The sequence below is a fragment of the Myotis lucifugus genome, unplaced genomic scaffold (genome assembly GCF_000147115.1).
Source record: "Myotis lucifugus unplaced genomic scaffold, Myoluc2.0 scaffold_310, whole genome shotgun sequence".
NCBI classification, from domain to species: domain Eukaryota; kingdom Metazoa; phylum Chordata; class Mammalia; order Chiroptera; family Vespertilionidae; genus Myotis; species Myotis lucifugus.
The window spans coordinates 554,311-566,561 of record NW_005871358.1 but is presented as its reverse complement, the minus strand read 5'-3'; the positions used below and the strand labels follow the sequence as shown (position 1 = coordinate 566,561).

Below are 12,251 nucleotides of genomic sequence, written 5' to 3'. Positions count from 1 at the left end.
GGAAGCAGAACTGTACCCCAAAGGAATCACAGATATTCTGCCTGGCACCACAGCCCCTCTGAATATCCAGACCTGGGTTTGAGTCTATGCCCCACGACTCATCACTTCCCCACCCCACCTCAGCCTCTGTCCCTCCCTGTGCCCTGAAGGTGATACCTGAACCCCCACCATAGCATGGAATTGAGGACAGTGGGAATCCTGGACATGGGAGAGTGGGATAAGCCTGAAGGGAGTGGAGCCAGAAAGCAGGGACTCCCTCAGCCAGTTTCTAGTTCATCTCTCAGCCTTGTCACTTCCCCTCAGCCTTGCCTTGCTGAGCCTGGATTCCACACCTGGGACAGTGCCCAGGGTCAATGTGGTAATGAACCTGGAAGGCACTTGGTGCAGGGCCGGCTGTGAGAAGTTGGAGAAGGTGGCCTCTTTCTTACCAGGCTGCTCCCAGGCTTATATGAGTGCATATGGGCCGGGGGTGGGTGCTTAGGGATGGGTTTGCCACCATCATTGCCATTATCACCATGGTCTGATTCCCTTTTCCCTCCCCAGAGGTCTGTGGTCCAGGCCACTCCGCAGGCACCCAAAGCCAGCCCTGTGCAGCCACTCACGGTGCAGGGGCTCCAGCCAGTTCATGTGGCTCAAGAGGTACTATAGCTCCCCCACCTACATCTGGGCAGACTGGGGCTGGTCCTGGGCTGGACTGGGGAGGGTTGCAGGCCCCTCAGGCCGCAGGGAGGGAATAGAACGCCCCTGGGGTCCTAAGGGCCTAGCCCCACACTGGGCTCCACCTCTGGCTGTGGGCTTCCCCTTCCCTGGCACCTGGCATTTCAGGGCCCAGGTTTTGCTGAGAGAATAATCTGGGGTCCCATCTCCCGGAGACCGCGGCGCAAGGATTTTTTGGTCGGGCTCTGCGCGAGCTCAGCATCCCGGTGGGCGGAGGCCTGAAGCCCTGGTTACCCCGCAGTGTCTCTGTTTGTCCTCCAGAGCTCAGGCAGTCAGTTTCCCGCTAGGAAGGCAGAGCAGCGAGAGCGCAGGCCCACGCCGCCGCCGGAGCCGCCACCCCGGCCGCCCACGCCCGGGCCCGGGCCTGGCGCGCTGGCCCCGGAGCCACCGTCGCTCCAACCCGCGTGCAGCGGCGAGGCCCCGCAGCTAGGCAGCCCCGAGCTGCTGCCGCCCCATTACGATCCGGGCGCTGAGCAGTGGGTGGAGCTGGTGGGCGTGCTGCCCCCACACCTGCTCCTGCCGCAGCAGAAAGTGGTCCTCGAGCCACTGCCTGGGCTCCCGGCCCCAGCCAGCCCCGACCAGAGGGTCAGGATCCAGAGAGTCCCCCAGGTGCTAGTGTTCGGCACGGCTGCCACGGCCCTCAAAGTAGGTGGAGGGACAAGGGGCGGGCGGGGGCGGGTTCCGCTGGCCCCGGCCTGCGCCCGGCCCCTTAGGCCCTGGACACCCCCTCAGGCCAGCCAGTCTTGGGGACCCACCTTTGACTCCCTCCCCAAAGCCAGTTCCAGGTCCCAGGCTCCGCCCCACATAGGGGTGGGGTATGTAAGCCCCGCCCCTAAAGCCCTGTGGGAGGTTCCAAGTTCCATCCTACAAACTGGGCCCCACTCCCGAACCCTGTCTCTGCCCCTAAATCCCGTATTAGATTTCCAGGTCCCACCCTGCAAACCAGGGGTCAGTCCCTAGTGCAGACTCTATCCATGAGGCCCTGTCTGTAGTTCCAGGCTCTGGCTTTAGCGACAGCCTTGTCCCAGTGGTTGGCTCTGCCCCTGGGGTCCAGCTTTCACACCCACAGTAGAACCTGTCTGGGCTTCCCTCTGTTTGTCCCGCCTCAGGCCCCACCCTTGCTGTCCCCAAGTGGAGCAGAGTCCTAGCTTCTGACACAGCTCTGCCTGATTCCCAGCCCTGGCAGAGGCCGCAGCTCCTGGGCTCTGGCTCCTGGTCCTGTTTATTGTGTGTTCAGAGAGCCCAGAAGTGCAGCCTGCCAGCCTGGGAGCCAGGTGACCGGGGAGGCTGGGTTGCCACTAGCCTTTCAGGGGCAGAGGAGGAGGAGCTGGTTCACCTCTTGACCCTCTGCATGCTCTTTGTCCCGCGGCAGGTGCAGCAGCTCCAGCAGGTACCTGTCCCACATGTGTACTCCAGCCAAGTGCAGTATGTGGAGGGCGGTGATGCCAGCTACACGACCAGTGCCATGTGAGTGGGGGGAAAACTGGGGGGGGGGGGACAGGATTAGGATCATAGGTCTGCTCGGGACCCCCAGGACTGGAGGGCCCAGTCCCAGTCCTCAGGGGACCAGCCGGCCCTCAAGGCCTCAGGTGACAGACAGATGGTGGGTGCTCCCCAGGGGCAGCCAGCAGCCACAGGCAAAGGTGAAGCAGGGAGGACCCTGTAGGTTGGGAAAGGGATCCAGCATAACCTGGGGCTTTGGAGTCAGATGGGCCTGGTTTTTAGCCTCCTACGAAAACAATTTTTAATTAAAAATTTTACAAGATAAAAATTTCTAAGGAACATGGAATGTTAAACAGTGAAAAAGAAGTTGCCTTCACTCCTTAACCCCCACCTTGCCCAGGGCGGGCACTCTGACCTATTTTTTTGTTTCCTCCCAGAGATAATCTGAGAATAGAAACCACCCTTTCTTTGTTCAGAAATAGAGGCAGCATGTTCTATCCCTTATTTCTTTCCCCAATGTGTAGCTCAAATCTTGCCCTCTATTTGCTCATATGGGTCGCAGTTACCCTCTTTCAACACTGTGAATGCTCCACTGTACAGACATAGCATGAACAACAAAGCCAGACCCCACCCAGCTGACACATAGGTGACTTCCACTCCCTGGGACTGCGCATGGCACATAAATACATGTCACATCAGGTAGATGAGCCATGAGCCCAGGCCTGGGGTCGCAGGGTGGCTCCATCTGCTTCCCTTGGTAGTGTCTGTCCCTTGCTTCTGTTTGAATTCTTCCCTCTGTGATTACAGTATGTGTGATTCCATGTGGTCCATTTTACCATCAGTTTTGCTATATGAAGTTCTTGGGACACTGAATCTTCTGTCTCTTCCTCACAGTGGCTCATTCCTGGATTCCCAGCTCTTGATGGGCCTTGATCCCTGCCCTAGTAAAAGCCACAGCCTCTGTGCCTCTGTCCCTGTCCAGGCCAATACCAGAGATGCACACATTCATTCAGTCAGTCATTCAGCAAATAGATGCAATATTTTTTTTGGAATAAGTTATGCATGTGGGGAACTGGACTGGTCCTGGCTGTGGTCCCCGTCACGGGAATGTGTGAACACTTACTAGTGCCAGCTCAGGTCACCACTCTCGGTGTCACTCATTTGGTAGATGTGGGCATTTGATCAAGATCTGCATCCAGGTGTCTGATGGGCAGGGCCACTCACCTCAGTGGTTAGCCTCTCACCACTCTTGGACCCACCAACTCCCTCTCCGGGCTGCCCCCAGGGGCTCCTATGGATGGCATACAGATGGCAGACGTAGATAAGAAATTCACCTTAATCTCCCCTCTCTTACCAACACACCGTCTGCACCATTCCCTCTTTTGTTCACCTAATGGAATGTTATGGAACTTGTCCTTTGGCAGGATCATGAGAGCTTCCTCCTCCACCCTCCTCCTCTCACCCCTATGTAGGATTCCATCGCCTTTTACGTAACAGCCCACTGAAGATAAACCCAGTCATTTTTACTCTCTTGCTACAATTTGCAGCCTTGGCTTCCTCTCCTGCTTCCTTCTAATTTGTAGCAAGGCTTCCTCTCCTGCTTCCTTCATGAGATGGCTCCAACAGCACCTTCTAAGCCAGGGCTTCCCGTACTGGCCTTCCTATCTTTCTGGACTTGTAAAATTTAATGTTATTTTAAATCACTAATTGTTGGGAGGGCTCAAAAATGAAAACTATGTCCAATGATGTCTAGTGAGACAGTGAGAGAGGTGCCCCCACCCAACCCCTCTGCACCCCCTTGAGCCAGCAGCATCTGAGGCAGGTCCTGGGATAGCTGGAGGAGAACTCTCCAGGGCAGAATAGGTTGCTGGATCCACACAAAAAAAATGCATCTGCACTCAGGGTGGCCACTGGATTTAGAAGTAGAGCCAGCCTCCCTTTGTTCAGCACCCCCTTCCCGTCTTGTTCTCCTCTAGGGCACGTACCACCTGATACAGTGCCCTCAATGTACCTTTGCATTAGGCTTCTTTTCTGGCTCCCCCACTAGAACATTAACTCTCCTAGGTGGGCCCTTTGTGTCTCACACACTGTGGGTCCACAGTGCCTAGTACAGTACCTTCCCAGCGTACAGGTGGCCTGTTGCAAGTTAACTAGACCTTTTTAAAAAAATAAACTTTGGGAGGCAGTTGTTTGTTTGTTTTTATCCTCACCCGAGGATATGTTTTTTTATTGATTTGTTTTAGAGAGAGAGAAAAACATCAATGTGAGACAGAAATATAAATCAGTTGCCTCCCATACACTCCCCAACCAGGGATCGAACCTGCAACCTAGGTATGTGCCCTGACTGGGAATTGAACTCAGAACCTTTTGGTGTACAGGATGGGCTGGCACTCCCATCTGAGCCACTCACTGGGCATGTAGCCCTTTTGTTTTAGCTTCCTCACCTGTGAGCTGGGGACTCCCATGTGGATTCAATGAAAATTTGCTCATTAAGCACTTGGGGTGGTGCCTGGTCTGACACTTAGGCTGTGGCTTCTTGCTCCAATCCTGGAAGCCCACACCTATAGGAACTCCCTCCTTCATGCCCCTCGTTCCCCAGCTCTTGCCCCTGACTCCCCTCCTTCTGCTTCGTTCTCAGCCGTTCCAGCACCTACCCCTACCCCGAGACACCGCTGTACACGCAAACCGCAGGCACCAGCTACTATGAGGCTGCAGGCACGGCTGCCCAGGTCAGCACGCCTGCCACCTCCCAGGCAGTGGCCAGCAGTGGCTCCGTGCCCATGTACGTGTCTGGCAGCCAGGTTGTCGCCAGCCCTACCAGCAGCGGGGGCGGGGCCAGCAACAGCAGCAACGGTGGCAGTGGTGGCAATGGAGCCGGTGGCGGGGGCAGTGGTGGAGGCAGCAGCGGCGGCAGCGGCGGAGCAGGCACCTACGTGATCCAAGGTGGCTACATGCTGGGCAGTGCCAGCCAGTCCTACTCCCATACCACCCGTGCCTCACCAGCCACTGTAAGTACCAACCCTGGCCCCTGGGAGGCGGGTGGTGAGACCCCTGCAGACAACTAGGTAACCTGGCACCATAGTGCTCAGAGGAAGATGGCCCAGGATTGAATGATCACTGTTTGGCCTTAGACAAATTATTCAGTCCCTCTGAGCCTCAATTAATATGCATGAAGCTCTTAGAGTGGTACCTCAAGAAGTGTCACTCTGATTATAATTGATAGTAGCAGATAGATAGCAAGGAGAGGGAGAGGCAGGCACCATCATGAGGGGAGCTGCCCTGAGCAAGGTTCTTTGTGCATCTGGGCGGCACTGAGATACCTCCCTCTGCCAGGAGGTGGCTGTATGCAATCACTTGGGCAGCCTTGGGTCCCAACGCCAATGGGCCCCCATCAGCTCCGTTACCATGGCTGGGTCAGGGCCTGGTAATTACAGGTGGCCCCTGTCCTCACCGAGCACGGGGGTCCGGAGTGATGTCTTCCCCGTTTTTGTTGTTAATCCTCACTTGAGGATATTTTTTCTATTGATTTTTTTTTAGAGAGAGTGGAAGGGAAGGAGAGGCGGGGGGTAGAGAGAGAAACATCCATGTGAGAGAGAAACATCGATTGGTTGCCTCCCATACACTCCCCAACTGGGGATCAAACCTGCAACCCAGGTATGTGCCCTTGACCAGGAATTGAACCCGTGACTCTGGTGTGAGGGCTGACACTCTGATCACTGAGTCACCCCAACCAAGGGGCTTCCCCACTTTTTTAACTACTGTCCATGTGCATGGTGACCCATTGTGGACCACATAACTCAGATGGACACTTTCTCAGAAGGTAGGGACCTCCCTTACATACCCTGACTTCTAGTCTAGTTTTCTTTTCTTTTTTTCTATTTTTTTTTTTTTTTTTTTTTTTTTTTTTTTAGTTATTGATTTCAGAGCGAGAGGGAGGAAGGAAGAGAGAGAGAAACATCAATTTGTTCCACTTATTTATGCATTCATTGGTTTTTTACTTATTTATGCATTCATTGGTTTTTTTCTTGTATGTGTCTTGACTGGGGATCGAACACGCAACCTTGATGTATTGGGACAGTGTTCTGACCAACTGAGCTACCCAGCCAGGGCTAGTCTAGTTTTCCTTAATGCTGGTGTGACCCACTAACCAACTTAATGATCCCCTAAAGGGTCCTTACCCACAGTTTGCAGACATGCTGATAGAGGAGTGCTGTCCAATAGAACGTTCTCTGGTGATATAAATGCTCAATACAGAGGCCTCTGGCCACATGTGGCTATTAAGCACTTGAAATTTGGCGGGGTCACCAAGGAACTGAGTTGAGTTGCTTTCTTTAAACTATTTTGATACAATTTTAGAGTCAAAAGAAACTGCAAAAATAGTAGAGATATCCCATGCGCCCTTCCCCAGGTTACCCCCACGCGTTACGTTTGACATAACTGCAGTACAGTATCCAGTGAGGCAGCCAGCATTGCTGTAGCGTGGGTGTCTGCTGCTGTGTGTGTAGATTTGGAAACCACTACCAAGGTCAAGATGCAGAACTGTTTCAGCACCACAAAGGTCTCCCTCATGCTAAGCCTTCCTAGTCATGGCGCCCTCCTCCCTCCCCACATCCCTAACCCTCTGCAACCACGGATCTGTTCCCATATCTATATTGTCATTTTGAGAATGTCTATGAATGGAATCTTACTGCCTGTGACCTTTTGACATTGCTTTTTCCACTTAGCATAAATTAAATTTGTATTTACATAGCTATATGTAGCTGACAGTGACGATATTAGACAGTGTGGTTCTAGAGAATTCCCATGGGTCATTGTGATAGGATATGCCCTACATTGTAGTTGTCGGGTTCACAATTGGAAATTGGTACAGAGAGCACTAGACAATGAGTACTACCACCTTACCCATGGGGGATTCATTCCAAGACCCCCAGTGGATGCCTGAATCCTACATATACCGTGTTTATTCCTACATATACATACCTATGATGAAGTTTAGTTTAAAGGCACAGTCAGGGATTAACAACAACAACTTATAATAAAATAGAATAATTATAACAATATGTTGTAATAAAAGTTATGTGAATATGGTCTCTCTCAAAATATCTTATTGTATTGTACTCACTCTTCTTGTGATGATGAGAGCTGATGCAGTGCCTACATGATGAGATGAAGTGAAGTGAATGACATATGTGACATAGTGTCATAGGCTACTGCTGACTTTGTGACATGTCACTTCAGTGATCCTGGATCATTGAGCCATGACATTGTCAATGGTTGGATGTCAGGAGCAGACAGTGTTGATGGCTGGGGAAATTGAATATTTTGGACTGTGGTTGACCTTGGGTAGCTGAAACTGCAAAAAGCAAAACCATGGATAAGGGATGATACTGTAGCAATTCTTAGCACTCTTCCATCTCCACCTGGCCCCAGGTCCAGTGGCTCCTGGACAACTATGAGACGGCCGAGGGCGTGAGTCTGCCACGGAGCACCCTCTACTGCCACTACCTACTGCACTGCCAGGAGCAGAAGCTGGAGCCCGTCAATGCCGCCTCCTTTGGCAAGCTCATCCGCTCTGTCTTCATGGGCTTGCGCACCCGCCGTCTGGGCACCAGGTGGGGCCACCTGCCCCTGATAGCCACAAGGACCACCCCACTCCAAGTTATCCTGGGTCTCAGTTACCTCTCTCATGCCCTTGCTCACTCCCCTCCAGCCCCACTGGCCTCTGGACAGCTTTCCACCCCAGGGCCTTTGCACCAGGTGTGCCTTCTGCCTTGTGTGCTTTTCCTCACCTCAACTCAAACAACCTTGAGTCCCCTTAACTAAAACTGCAGCCTTTCCCTACCTCTCTGACACTCCTAACTTTCACCCTTCCCTGCTTACTTTTTCTCCTTAGCACTTCCCATTGTCCAACATGCCTTTCATGTTACTTCCCTTGTTTCTAATCTGTCTTCTGGTGTTGAAATGCATACATCTTGCCAGTGCAGGGGCTGCACACAGTCAGTGCTTTATCAAGGCTCGAGTCATTGAATTCACACAGGAAGGAACAGGGAGCCATTCCACGAACCCACCCTTCCCTGCCTCTCTTTGGCAACCCCTGGGCCTATGCATGCATCTCGGTTCCAGTTCCCAGCTTCAGCATCACCTCATAGCCTTGAGCAAAGTGCTGCATTTCGCTATGCCTCCATTTCCTCACCTGTCCAAGCAGTCTTCATAGGGTAGGGATGAGGAGCAGGTGGATTTGTATGTGCTCAGAGCTCAGAACAGCACCTAGCATGTTCTTATGACTAGTGGTCAACAAGTCTTTGCTGTGGAATGTGTCTCCCCGCTGTGGGCTCTTTCTGGCCCCCAAGCGGGTGTGATATGAAGCTCCCGGTGGATGACTAGTGGCCTCCCCAGCCCAGCCCTCACCTTCCACCTCACTCTCAGGGGCAACTCCAAGTACCACTACTATGGCCTGCGCATCAAGGCCAGCTCACCTCTGCTGCGGCTGATGGAGGACCAACAGCACATGGCTATGCGAGGCCAGCCCTTCTCACAAAAGCAGAGGTAAGAGGGCAAGCTGGACCCTGCACTGATGGGTGAAAAAGGGTGTTCTGGCTGACCCCCACCCAATTGCCCCGCCCACCCCTTCTCCCCCAGGCTCAAGCCCATCCAGAAGATGGAGGGCATGACCAACGGTGTGGCCGTGGGGCCACAGCAGGCCACCGGGCTGTCAGACATCAGCGCCCAGGTCCAGCAGTACCAGCAGTTCCTGGGTGAGAGCCCCCTGGCCTATGGGCCGGGGCCTGGGTCAGGGTTTGTGGTCCCAGCTGGTTCACTTGCCCTCCCTGAGCCTTGTCATCCCCCACTGCACAGGGGGGACTCCCGCTTGGTAGGAAAGTGGTAACCACTTAATCAGATCCCAGGATGAGGCTCCAAGGAGACAGGCAGGTAGGGGACAAAGGGCCTCATGGTGTCCCTTCCTGCCCCCAGATGCCTCCAGGAGCCTCCCTGACTTCTCAGAGCTTGACATCCAGGGCAAAGTGCTGCCCGAGGGCATCGGGCCTGGGGACATCAAGGCCTTCCAGGTCCTGTACCGGGAACACTGTGAGGTAGGGCGCCTGGCAGGTAGGTGGGGTGAGGGAGGGCCACGCTGTCCACCAATGACCCTGAATGTCCGGCCTCCCCAATAGGCCATCGTTGACGTCATGGTGAACCTGCAGTTCACCCTGGTGGAGACGCTGTGGAAAACCTTCTGGAGGTACAACCTCAACCAGTCCAGTGAGGCACCACCGCTGGCCGTGTGAGTCCCTGGGAGAGAGCGGGGAGGAGGGGAGGAAGGGGAGGACTTTGTGAGTCAGAACCAGAGCTGGGGTGGCTGGACCTCAGGCATCTTGCAGGAATGGGGGTGCCTGCCTGGCTCCTGCAGTTGGTGAGGTAAACATGGCCTTCTGAGCCCCCTCCAGAGTGTGTATAGGTCTGACACTGAGTGCATGGGATGGGGTGCCCCACTGAATCATGTCTTCCCTGCAGTGGGTAGGTGGGTGCCTGTGTCCCAGTATGCAAAGTATAAGACCCATCGGACCCTGGGGGCACTGAGCCTATGTCAGCCTGACCTTAAGGGTTAGACAGAGGCAGGGAGCACCTGCCTGACTCAAGACGGGGTGTCTGCAGGCACGACGAGGCTGAGAAGCGGCTGCCCAAGGCCAGCTTGGTGCTGCTGTCCAAGTTCGAGCCGGTGCTGCAGTGGACCAAGCACTGTGACAACGTGCTGTACCAGGGCCTGGTGGAAATCCTTATCCCTGACGTGCTGCGGCCCATCCCCAGTGAGTGCACTGCTGCTGCCCCTCCACCCCACTCCCTGCCCCCACCCCTCAGTCCTCATCAGCTCCCACTGCCACCCACAGGTGCCTTGACCCAAGCAATCCGGAACTTTGCCAAGAGCCTGGAAAGCTGGCTCACTCATGCCATGGTGAACATCCCTGAGGAGATGTTGCGGGTGAAGGTGAGGGTGAGGGGCCAGCCTGGGTTCAGCCTAGCTCCTTCCTCCCGGCTGCAGGGCCAAGGTCTGGGGGCTCCGGGCTGGGTCTCAGTACCGCTGCCCAAAAAGGCAATAAGATTTATCCCCCTGCCTGTCCCCTGGGAGTGAGCTTTGGGCATTGTCTTTACAAACTAGCTTCCTCAGTTGCCCATTTCTGAAACAATACCTCACAACACAGAATCTTAAAAACCAACTGCAGCCCTGGGCAGTGTGGCTTAGTGGTGAGAGTGTCATCCTTTATACAGAAAGGTGGTAGGTTAGATTCCCGGTCTGCGTGCATTCGGGAGGCAACTGATGGATGTTTCTCTCTCACATCTATCTTTCTCTCTCTCTTCCTCTCTCTCTGAAATCATTGAGCATGTCCTCCCGTGAGGAGTTAAAAAACACACACACACACACAAACTGCAAACTTGAAGTAGTTTTCTTCAGACAACCTCAACAGAAAGTGCTTTAAGTGTTCAGAAATAGATAAAATCTTTAAAAAAAAAAAGGAGTTACACTGATAAGGAAACAGAACAATAGCCCTCTTTATCAATGCTACACATTCACCAACTACTTAGATGTGAGGAATTGGATGGTATGTGCTTGCTCTTGAGCAAAGAAGGAAAAAAAAAACACGTGTTTTTTTTCTTTTCGTAAAATGCTAACAAGACAGCTAAACAGAACTGATGTCTAAAAAACCACCCCTGGATACGCCGGACACAGGCAGGGCTGGGGGCCTGTGGGGAGAGAGTAGAAGCTGGATCCAGGGGGAAGCACTTCAGAACTGGCAGGACTCATGTATTCATTCATTGATTAAACACATTTGTTAAGTGCCTACTGTATGCCCAGCGTGGTTCTTAGTGCTGGCAGCACAACAGTGACCAAGATGAACCAAACTCCACCTTGTGGAGCTGACATTCACTGGAATAGTAAAAACATAATAGAATGAAATTTATTGAAGCAATGCCCTTTCTGGGCAGTGCACTCAGATTTTCTGTTGTGTCCTTTCATAATAATAACAACGGTGGTCAGGTATAAACCATTGATTTTGGCGGGGTGGGGGGACTCATGCTTTGGGTGGGTGGATACCCAAAATTTGACATTTCCAACCTCTTGCTCTCCCAACAAAAGCAATGAGATATACCCCCATCCTACTTAGGAGAAGAAAAGGGCTCAGAGAGGTTGCAGTGGGTGTGGGTTCCACGGAAGCCACAAGCCCCCCCTCCCCTCGCCCCCAGGTGGCAGCTGCTGGCGCCTTTGCGCAGACGCTGCGGCGGTACACGTCGCTTAACCACTTGGCGCAGGCGGCACGCGCTGTGCTGCAGAACACGGCGCAGATCAATCAGATGCTGAGCGACCTCAACCGAGTGGACTTCGCCAACGTGCAGGTGAGCACAGGGCAGGGCAGGTGAGTAAAGCCAGGCTGGGTGAGCCTGGATCGGCGGCTGAGTCAGGGGACGCCCTCCCACTGTGCCCAGGAGCAGGCCTCGTGGGTGTGCCGCTGCGAGGACCGAGTAGTGCAGCGGCTGGAGCAGGACTTCAAGGTGACGCTTCAGCAGCAGAACTCATTGGAGCAGTGGGCGGCCTGGCTGGATGGCGTCGTGAGTCAGGTGCTCAAGCCCTACCAGGGCAGCACCGGCTTTCCCAAGGCCGCCAAGCTCTTCCTCCTCAAGTGGTCCTTCTACAGGTGCGCCCGGAGGGGCGGGATCCGGGAGGGGCGGGGCCAAAGGGGCTTAGGTGGTCTTTTATGAAGGCAGATGTCTTGGGAGGGGGGGCAGGGGAGCTAGGGCCTTCCACTCTTACTGGTGCACACCCCACAGAAGCCTGGGGGGGGGGGGGACGGGGCTAGGGTAGCTGGGCTTGCTGGATCCTGCAGCGGGGATGGGGGCACCAGGGATGGAGGGGCGGAACCGGCCTCACTCCTCCTCCCCGCTGCTGCCCCAGCTCCATGGTGATTCGGGACCTGACCCTGCGCAGCGCGGCCAGCTTCGGCTCCTTCCACCTCATCCGGCTGCTCTACGATGAGTACATGTACTACCTGATCGAGCACCGAGTGGCTCAGGCCAAGGGAGAGACCCCCATCGCCGTC

At 54.3% G+C, this 12,251-nt stretch overlaps 1 protein-coding gene across 1 annotated transcript in view; it reads left to right on the top strand.

The window, feature by feature from the left end:
* RFX1 (regulatory factor X1) overlaps positions 1 to 11,630 on the top strand; it is a 30,209-nt gene extending 18,579 nt beyond the window's left edge. The window contains exons 7-17 of the mRNA XM_023763951.1: positions 544 to 639; positions 2,090 to 2,184; positions 4,799 to 5,168; positions 7,591 to 7,772; positions 8,587 to 8,706; positions 8,800 to 8,915; positions 9,133 to 9,251; positions 9,333 to 9,442; positions 9,814 to 9,965; positions 10,047 to 10,144; positions 11,401 to 11,630. Of these exons, the coding sequence (XP_023619719.1) occupies positions 544 to 639; positions 2,090 to 2,184; positions 4,799 to 5,168; positions 7,591 to 7,772; positions 8,587 to 8,706; positions 8,800 to 8,915; positions 9,133 to 9,251; positions 9,333 to 9,442; positions 9,814 to 9,965; positions 10,047 to 10,144; positions 11,401 to 11,574 (1,632 nt within the window). The 3' untranslated portion in view covers positions 11,575 to 11,630. The remainder of the gene's footprint in view (positions 1 to 543; positions 640 to 2,089; positions 2,185 to 4,798; positions 5,169 to 7,590; positions 7,773 to 8,586; positions 8,707 to 8,799; positions 8,916 to 9,132; positions 9,252 to 9,332; positions 9,443 to 9,813; positions 9,966 to 10,046; positions 10,145 to 11,400) is intronic.
* Positions 11,631 to 12,251: the final 621 nt, after the last annotated feature.